The 10,496-nt window shown below is 35.5% G+C and overlaps 1 protein-coding gene across 1 annotated transcript; it reads left to right on the top strand.

Annotated features, from left to right (window-relative positions):
• The first annotated feature begins 5,494 nt into the window (after nucleotides 1-5,494).
• LOC110693246 (L-type lectin-domain containing receptor kinase IX.1-like) lies at nucleotides 5,495-8,211 on the top strand. The gene has a single exon (XM_021870401.1). The coding sequence runs from the start codon at nucleotides 5,721-5,723 to the stop codon at nucleotides 7,875-7,877; it is 2,157 nt and encodes a 718-aa protein (XP_021726093.1). The 5' UTR covers nucleotides 5,495-5,720; the 3' UTR covers nucleotides 7,878-8,211.
• Nucleotides 8,212-10,496: the final 2,285 nt, after the last annotated feature.

Below are 10,496 nucleotides of genomic sequence, written 5' to 3'. Positions count from 1 at the left end.
TAAGGGGATGGCTGGGTGAGTCGTGTTGGTGGTGGGGTTGGGTGGCCTGGGTCTGGTCAGGGGTTGGGTGGGGGGGCGTTTGGTCAGGGGTTGGCTGGGTGGGGGGGCGTTTGGGTAAGGGTGGGGTGCGTTTGGTGGGTGGGTGTCTGGGTGGGGCTGGGTGGGTGGTGGGTGGGGTTTTGGGGCTGGGTGTCTGGGTGGGTGGGGCTGGGTGGCTACTGGGTGGGTGGGGCTGGGGTGTCTGTGGGTGGGGGCTGGGTGTCTGGGTGGGTGGGGCTAGGTGGCTACTGGGTGGGTGGGGCTTTTTTTATTTTATTTTTTTTTAATAAATTTTCCGACGGAATATTCCGTCGGAAAATTCTGACGGACTATATCTTTGAAAGTCAGATCCTGCTATGACGGAAATCATTCCGTCGGAAATCCGTCGGAAACTACCTTTTTTCCGACGAAAGGTTTTTCGACAGACATGTTCCGACGGATTTCCGACGGAATTTCACAATTTTCTGACGGAAATTTTCCGTCGGAAATGAGCTTAATTCTTGTAGTGATTGAAGTTGTAAGAAAATTTTTGTCAAAATAACTTCCTTTTATTCATCAAATCATTGCAACATACATATCTTGCATAGCCACCAGGTTTTTTGACCATACATGTCACAAATGCCCAACATACAATCATTTCCCAACCAAAACTAACTTATTCACTCTAACCAACTATCATCTGCACAACATCACTATCATGCCTTCAAATACACTAAAAGAAAAGCAAAGAAAATCCATGACACAAACAGAGCAATGGAGAAGTTTTTTTCATTCCTTGATGCCTTCATTAGTTCAATTCTAGTGTGGCAAAGCTCCATTTTGGTATCATTCAACTCATCCTACTTAACTCCTAAATTCTTCTCAACTTTTTTCAACTGTTCCTTCATGAAATCAATTTCAATCTTTTTTTCAGCAACTTGAGTATCTCTTTCAAAAACCTGGAATCGTAGATGTTCAAGGTCCATTTTGTTAGCATTAACCCCCCGAAAGAACCCGCAATCACCCTCCTGTAAAAAAAAAACCCAGAATCAATTGAATTTGAAATCCCTATTTTGATTTTCCGAAGAGAATTATCTTAAGTGCAATAGCAAAAACAAAAAACTGTCACTTCCCACCACACTTACAGGCCATTTAGGGCATCCATAGAACTTCATACCCACATTATCACTATTCCTCACCGTCCGAATTACAGCTTCTACAACGTATTTGCACTTCAATTTTGGGGAACCTCAACCAACTGACCTTGACGAAGATGATCCACTTGAACCAATGTGCCTCCTACTAGCCATTGCAACCAAATTTCAGAGAGAATAGAGAAATTTGATAGGGGAATTTGAGAGCAACAATGGCGTTTAAGGAAGAGAGAAAACAGACAAAGAAGAAGAAGACCCAACAATTAAGGGATGTGGCATTTTAAACAAAATAAAAAAAAAATTAAAAGGAATATCACCGTTGGAAGCCATGTAGGATTAATACCGGCTACAACAAGTGAGGTAACCTGTAGGGAACAATAAAAATTAAAGGCACCCAAAGGTCGGATTATTAAATAATATCTCAAAGGTGTGATTATTAAAAGAGAATGGCCCAAAGGTGGGATTATTCCCATGAATTTTTCCTTTTATTAAAGGAATTTCATATTTAAAGAGAGAATTATTGGGGTGTTACATTCTGGAATTGAGAGGGAAACACTAACTCTCTAACCACTTGAGTATATTTAATATAACTAAAATATGTACCCGTAAAATTTTTTATTATAACACAATATGTCATACCTAAGACCTCATTACCTTTAAAAATTAGACTCATCGGACTGAGGGAGAAGAAATAAAAAGAGAATTCCTATTTCTTAACTCCTAGTTGAGTTTGATCTCATGACCAAAGACATGCAATTAGACCTATTCCTTGCGATTAAGCTAAGCCTAGTTTGGTACCTAAGTGATTATGAATATTATTATTTGTAAATCAGTAATCACCGGAATAAAAGGCAATTACAGAGTAAATGACATTTTCCCATTTTTTTAGGGAAAATCTAAGTTTATCTCTGAGATAAATAGGTAAATATATCTCAACTCACAATATAATGTTTTTCTTTTATTTTATAAATTATAAAAGTAAAATAATAAAGTGGCACAGAAACAAATGCAAAAAGGCGTGAGAGGAGATAAACTGAAATGTTAATATCAGAGATTAACTGGGGCTCCCTCGTTTTTTTAGTGTTATACTCCCTCCGTTTTTTTTTATTTGCATCACTTGGTGATGCGCGGAGTTTTGGGACAGTAATATAATACTGTGAGTGGCTGAATAATTTATTATAGTAAAAGTTAGATGGGGACCAAGAATGTGAGGGACAGTAAATATTTTTATTATATAGGTGGGGACCATGAAGGAGAGAGAAATGATAAAATAATTTAAGTGGTGTTTAAAGTAAGAGAGAGAAATGATAAAATATAGTATAAAGTTACCAAATAAGGAAGTGATGCATTTAAAAATAAATGCCCATAAAAGGAAAGTGATGCATTTAAGAAAAAAAACGGAGGGAATATTTTTTCTTAATCAACTGTTTTTTTAAGTGTTGTACTTATATTTTTGAAATATTATTTATCTCTCTCCTACAATAATATTAAATTTTAATTATTATTTTAATAACATCTCTCATCTCTCTTTTTTGAAATAAATCTCTCATCTCTCTTGCTTTTAAATAAAATTTACTCGGCAATCACCAGAAAAAGAAAAAGGCAACTATCGAGTAAATGTTACTCCCCTTGTTTTTTTTTTTTTATAGTGTTACACTTTTTCTTAATCAACCGTTTTAAGTGTTATATTTTTATTTTTTGGAATATTTCTCTCCTCACTAGTCTTGAATTTTAATTATTTTTTAAAAATATTTTACAAACTAATATTATATTAAGTTTAATATATTTTCTTATCAATTTTTTATACCATAACTACTTTACTTACGTCTTATTATATAAAATAAAACTATACATACCCATATGCCAAGCAAGCCTTGACATAGTGGAAAGTTTTGCATTTTATAAATTAGGAAATTTTGAATTATACCTAAAAAAAAAAATACGAAATTGTTTTTTACCACCAAAACTTCTAATAACAGTTTTACTAACCACTTAAAAATAAAATTCTTAAAATTGTTATTCACCATCTGCCGTCAATAGGACCGTCAAATATAAAGACTTTTTGAATTTTCTTTGATATCCGAGTCAGAAACATGATCTTCAGATGTTTTAGGGGTTATTTTGGTCCTTTGAAAAGGCTAGAATTGAAAAAAAAAAAATCTGCAATGCCTTATTTAGCGTGTGTTACGCAAATCGAGGTATTTTTTAGTAGGTAAAATAAGGCATTAGCCAATTTTGCATTAGTACGTGCAGTATTTGTGAATGGAGAAAGTATATGCATATACGTCTTTCACTCTTTGCACCTTTGCTCACGAGTTGTACTTTTTTTCTTTATGGAGAGGAAACTGATTTTCCATTGACTTGGCTCATGCTAGGCTTTTTCTCCAAATTGAGCCAAATTGGCAAAATATTTACCACTTTGGACGCGTGGCAAAACTATTTACCAAACTAAGTTTCGAGGGTAAAATGCTGTCTCGGACAGCGTTTTATCCCTGGATTTTTTATAGGTAAATCGCTGTCTCGGACAGCGTTTATGCCCTGGTTTAAAAAAAAATTCAATTTTTAAAACGCTAAAAAAAAAAAGCGTCAAACACTGTATGAGGCAGCGTTTTATGTACAATTTAAAAAAAAAAAAAAAAAAAAAAAAAAAAAAAATTAAAGAAAAACAAGTCATACATGGGGATCGAACCTGTGATGTACATATATGAAATGACATGTACATATACCAACCATCTGAGCCAAGCGCAACTATGGAATAGTTAGTGCAGATAAATACTATATAGCTTTATAACATCACAAAGGAGAATTGCGGTTTGTAAGAAATAAGTAAAACGAAAGTTTTAAATTGTCATAAAATACAAAATACAAAACCCCTCGGGTCAAGTGAATACTCGTTTTCATATGAAAAATTAAGATCTACGATAATACATCATTTTCGAGAGTAAAAATCGCATTATTCCCTACTTTTGAGTAGAATCCCGAGGATATGGTAAACTCGGAAGGGCATAAATCCTAGCACCGGGGTCCGATTGGGGCGATTTTTTTTTTGAAACACCTTATCTCCAAGAGCACTACGCAAGCGTCTACTCGGATAGGTCCCCCGATGCCCGGGTTGAGAGATATTACCCTTAAACTTTGGGGACCCGTAACTTTGTCTCCAGGTGTCCGATCGAGGCGATTTTTTTTTTTCAAATTGGGTGTTTCGACGAGATCTATACTGTCCAAACTCCTTACGGGGGTTTGGCTGGGTAAAAAGTCAAAAAAAGGCCTCTAGAAGGGAAATTGGAATTTACATATGTATTCCATCCCCTTATAAAGTTTGAGGGTGGTGGCTTACTGAAGGTTGGGGGTGGCTTGTTGGGGACAGAAATGTGGAATGGGGCAGATATTAGAGAAGACAGCCTGCTGACTGCTGATGATGCAGTCCAGCAGAAAAACGCTATCTGGGGCAGCGTTTTACGTTCAAAATAAATTGTACATAAAACACTGTCTCAGACATCGTTTTATGTGCAACAAAAATTTTGTACGTAAAACGCTGCCCCACACAACGTTTACCAAATGATTTTTTTTTTTAAAAAACTAGGGCATAAACGCTGTCCGAGACAGCGTTTTACCCTGAAAGCTTAATTTGGTAAATAGTTTTACCACGCAACCAATTTCGTAAATAGATTTTGGTTTTGGCTCACTTTGGGGAAACGTCCCTCATGCTATGTATTGCCATCTTGAATAGTTGTTTCCAGGACTTTTGATAGGAGGGTCTAAATTTGACCAAAAGAGATTACAGGACCATGTTCTTAAAGGCGAAGGGAGCATTCATTTTCCACAATATATGTCGGCATCTGTGCTTTAATTATTGCATAGAATTATTAGAAGTCATCAACTTGGCAAGTGCTCAGGTCATTATACTGCATTATTGTCCTTTTTTGCTGATTTATAATTTGTATGACCCATGAAGACTATTTGTTAAAATATAAACGAATTGACCGTGTTCTTAACTTGTGTTTGACGTAGTCAAAAACTGCAGCTGAATTATAGATATTATTTGGTTAAAGGCATGCTTGTATTGGAGGAGATGTATTGCTAGAATAATAAAAGTCAAACTAAGAAAAATGAAAGTGAAAATAGGGAAGGAGGAGATAGAGATGGTGTGATTGCAAAGAAAATTATGTAGTGATGGTGTGGTATGAGATTATAAGGTGAAAAAAAATGAACTAATATCCTTATTTTGGGGTAATAGTTACATTAGGGGAAGGGTGGCTAACTATTATCCTTATTATAAGGGTAATAATTCCTCCATCTCTCTCTTTTCCTCGTGACACAATTATTTTATTTCATTCGTAAAAACCATGCCTCCTACAACAAAACCCCTAATTACTTATGTTTTTTCAAATTTGACTTTTATTACCCCTTAATATATTACCCTCAATCCGAGCAAGACCTAAAACTGAATATAGTGAATTTGAGCCAAGCTTTGTATTCCAACCTGTAAATTTTATTTGCCTTTCTTCTTTCTATTGTTGCTTTTGCTCTGTATTCCAATCTACAGAAATGAGGGTATCAATTTGCAGCGTCAGTTCGTCATTATACTTCATCCAAAAGACTTGTAATATCTTTCATATGTTTATTTTGCTGTTTTTTATTGTCTCAAATGTACAATCATTGAGCTTTAGCTTCCCTACTTTTAACCAAAACACTCAAAAAATTATCTTAGGGAACGATACAACTCTTACAAATAAGGCGATTCAACTGACTGCCAATAGAATAGATGGCAGTCTCCATGGCAGTGTAGGACGGGCATCCTACAAACAGGCTGTGCGCCTTTGGGATAAAAGCACAAACAAGACAACAAACTTTACCACCCACTTCTCTTTTAACATTACACAGGCGGATAAGAATCCTAACTACTACGGTGATGGACTCGCCTTTTTTCTAGCACCGTTCTATGTTTCAGCTGATGCTCCAGAGGAGTCATCTGGTGGGTGTCTTGGTTTGATAGGTGGTGCTAGTAAATCTTGCAATGTTACGAGTACATACCCCTTTGTTGCTGTCGAGTTTGATAGCTACCACAATAAATGGGATCCAGGTTTTTCATGGGATCCGAGTAATGATCATGTAGGAATAAATGTCAATTCTGTATATTCAAAAGCAAATTTTACAGTAACTGATGGCCTGAAGAACAGGAGTACAGCAAATGCATGGATAACTTATGATTCTTCTACCAGAAATCTAAGTGTTTACTTAAGCTATGATGCTAATCCTGTATTTGATGGGGAATCTAGCCTTTCATATGTCATTGACCTGAGATCAGTTCTCCCGGAAAGAGTCAGAGTTGGGTTTGCTTCTGCAACAGGGGCAAATTACGAACTTCATAACATCCTTTCTTGGGATTTCAACTCAACCTTAGAAGATATCGATATTAGTGTAACGCCACCTCCACAAAATTACACAAGCAATCAAGCATCAACTAGGCCAAGCAAAAAAAATAGCAAAGCAGCAGTGGTTGGTGGTTCTGTAGCCGGTATTAGTGTCACCATTATTGGATTAGGTGCAGTAGCATTTATGTGGTGGCGAAGGAAGTCCGGAGGAAATAACGACGACATAAACTTTGAAATGGATGATGATTATGATCAGGATACCGGGCCGAGGAGGCTCACTTACAGTGAACTTATTCGCGCTACTAACAACTTCCCCGAGGAAGGGAAGTTAGGACAGGGAGGTTTTGGAGGTGTGTATAGAGGTTATCTGTCTGATCTCAGTCGGGATATTGCAGTCAAGAAAATATCAAGGGGATCTAAACAAGGGAAAAAGGAGTATGTGTCAGAGGTGAAGATTATCAGTCGATTGAGGCATAGAAATTTGGTTCAGCTTCTTGGTTGGTGCCATGAACTAGGAGATTTGCTTCTTGTTTATGAATATATGCCTAATGGAAGTCTTGACTCTCATCTTTACGGGGACAGGAGGGAGGTGGTCTTACCTTGGACAGAGAGGTACAGAATTGCTCATGGCCTGGCATCTTCCTTGTTATACCTCCACGAAGAATGGGAACAATGTGTGCTGCATAGAGATATCAAGGCCAGCAATGTCATGCTTGATTCTAATTTCAATGCTAAGCTTGGAGATTTTGGGCTTGCTAGGCTTGTGGACCACAATCGAGGATCACAAACAACTGTATTGGCCGGCACTTTAGGCTACCTAGCCCCAGAATGTGTTATGGCAGGTAAGTACAGCAAAGAATCTGACGTATACAGTTTTGGAGTGGTGGCCCTTGAAATTGCTTGTGGAAGACGGCCTGTTGAAACCAATGAAGAGCCTAGTAAGGTGAATATGATAGAGTGGGTGTGGCAGCTCTATGGAGAAGTTCATCTTCTTGAAGCAGCCGATAAAAGACTTGATGCCAAATTTGACAGTCAGAAAATGGAATGCTTAATGATTGTTGGGTTGTGGTGTTGCCATCCTGAATATACTTTCCGTCCCACTATAAGACAGGTTATAAATGTTCTTAACATGGAATCTTCTTTGCCTAATTTGCCTATGAAGTTCCCGGTTCCCTTCTACAGTTCTCTGCCAACTAATGTAGAGCCTTTTTACATCTCGTCCTCCTCTGGGTTTACAGGCAGCAGTACTGCTGGCACCACAACCTCCTCATCATCTCACTCAGTTGTTTCCGGTACTGTTCCTTTGCTGTTAGAGAATGCAACAGTTTGATTACCTTTTTTTTCTAGATCCTATCTGTCTGAATAAAATTTCCCATTTTATACTCTTTATGTTAGAAAGTTACCCTTGGTGTTTTGCACTTGATTGTATAACTTCGTGCACTTTCTAGCTTCAGTACGGATTTAGTAAAAAATTTCTTGGATGTAGATGTATATACAGTATCTATTTCTAATAAAATTAAGTGATTACTTTGTTAATCTCTTACTTTTCCAACAACTCAATATGAAACACATGTAGGTGCCTCAAAATTTGACGGTGACGGCAACCGAAAGGGAACAATCTATGGATCTTCTGAAATGTAATTTCGTAAATTAATTACCAAAAATGTGATCAGTAATCTCATTGGTTGCTCTATCATTCTTATTTGTTCTCCTAATATGCGGATTGTCATTTGTCATTTGTCAAGTCCATGGGACTTGCAAGTTGCAACTTAATTTCTGTATATACTATATAGTTTTAGATGGTTTTATCAACCAAAAAAATTCTTAATTTTCTCTTTGTTGTAGCTGATACCCCAAAGAAATTTTAGGTAGTCATGATAATTTACATCATATGTAAAATAATCCAAAGTCTATATATAGCTCTGTTTGTCATAAAGAAAGTCCCCATTAGTTTGTTTTTTGGCTTGCTGTAAGAAACTATGACTAGAGATATCTTTTCCAGATCACGTAATATTGACTCTACATTAATACGGTGTAGTATTTGTGTAACTTTCTTAGAAGATAAATACTAAATAGTGCAATATATGGAGAATGAAGGAACTAGGAAGTATCTATATAAAAGGTCTTGGACTCTTTCCACCTTGCTCATGAGTTGAACACAATTATTATCTTTTCTAAGAGCAAACTGTGTTTTTCCATTGACTTGGTACAGTCAATGTATTGGATAGTTATTCAAAGCTAGTGCATCTGCTAGACATTTGATAGGAGGCTCTAAATTTTGAACAAAGAATGAGTTTCAGGACTTGTTCAACAACGAGTCTTGGAGGTGAGGACTGAAGAAGAGAGATAAGTGGTTGAGAGAAAAAGAGTTCCGGTCACATATCACATGAGATATGAAGAAAGAGAGTGTGATGACAAAATGTTAGAGGAAGAATACTACGCATTACATAAGTTATTGAGTTATACTTTCTTTTATTGAGTACTCTCTTCGTACTTGAATATCTAACACACTTTAATTTTACCATAATACTATTAACTCTGAACTTATTAACTTACTACTCCGTATAATATACAAGTACTTAAGCACGGGACATGTATTTTCTAGAAAATATTACTTACGTACAAGAAATTATTGGGATTAATGGTTATTTGAGCATTTATCAAGGAACTTCTTTGATTCACAATTAAATTATTCACATATATTTTTTGAGCATTTATCAAGCACGGGACATATGTTTTTTTTTTTTTTTTCTTATTTTATTAACAATCACATATTTTACATAATAGACTTTTAACAGATCTATACTACATAATATGTATATAAGCGAATGTTTATGTTAGATACTTATAACTTCATCTGTTGTATATATATTTGCCAAAATACTAACTTAGTGAAACTTTTTCTTTTAAATAATTATTATATTTTGTAACGGTAAAAGTTGTACATTTATGTACATGAAAAAATTAAAACAAGTACATCATATAGTGATTTTAAGTGATATGGGCATACGGAATATACTTTTCTTAAACCTCTATTTTTTAATAGACACACACTTATCTCTCTTTGGAACCATTTCACTATTTTAAATTTTATATCTCAGTTTTGCACCTTCTCCTACAATTTTTAATTATTTTTTTCATCTCATATACTAATATTTACTACAACAAACCACCCTACATAATACATATACACGCTATGTATTCCTCCTATTCAAACTTAAGAAAAAAATCGAGTATAATAAAAATTGTATACCCATTGATTAAAATTTGTAGAAAAAAAAAAATTCACCCCAAAATAAATATTTGTATAACTTACCTAAAAGCAAAGAATAAACTCTCATGTTTTAAAATTGGATCTGTGAAAAAAAAAAAAAAAAATTGGTTCTTGCTAAAGAGTGTCCATTTTATACATCAAGAAGTTAAAGTCTTATAAGACGAGGTCGAGGATTTGAGGTGCTTTATGCACTTAAGGTGTTTATACATTAAGGTAGTTAAAGGATTCAATAATAAATTGTTGTCACTAATAAATCAAGAATTGAATTGGAAATTTGAATTGCTTGAATGATTAATGTTTGATTGGTTGTATTATTTTACATTAGAGTCATCACCAAGTTTAAACTGGTAAATCACGTAAAGTGCAAGAAGGATGATCAATAAAATTTCGCACATCTAGAGTAATGACAAACAGGGGTTGGGGTACACGGGGTATTAGTCGTGCACTTTTCTAGAGGCCAGCTGATCTACGAGTCTCTTGTTTTCAAATACTTTTTAAAACTATAAGGAGTTAGATGAGATCTCAAACTAGCTATGGCCACGGAGTCGCGCCCGTCTGTCATTGGATGTTTATTGATGTTTTCGAAAGGAGGCATAGGGTTTTTCTTTAATTGATGTTCCAAATTGGAGCATGAGGAGACAACCTTGTCTATTGCTTAATCCAATGAATAAAATG

This window comes from Chenopodium quinoa, unplaced genomic scaffold (genome assembly GCF_001683475.1).
Source record: "Chenopodium quinoa cultivar QQ74 unplaced genomic scaffold, ASM168347v1, whole genome shotgun sequence".
NCBI lineage: Eukaryota > Viridiplantae > Streptophyta > Magnoliopsida > Caryophyllales > Amaranthaceae > Chenopodium > Chenopodium quinoa.
The sequence above is the reverse complement of the archived record's forward strand: the minus strand, read 5'-3'. Positions and strand labels throughout refer to the sequence as shown.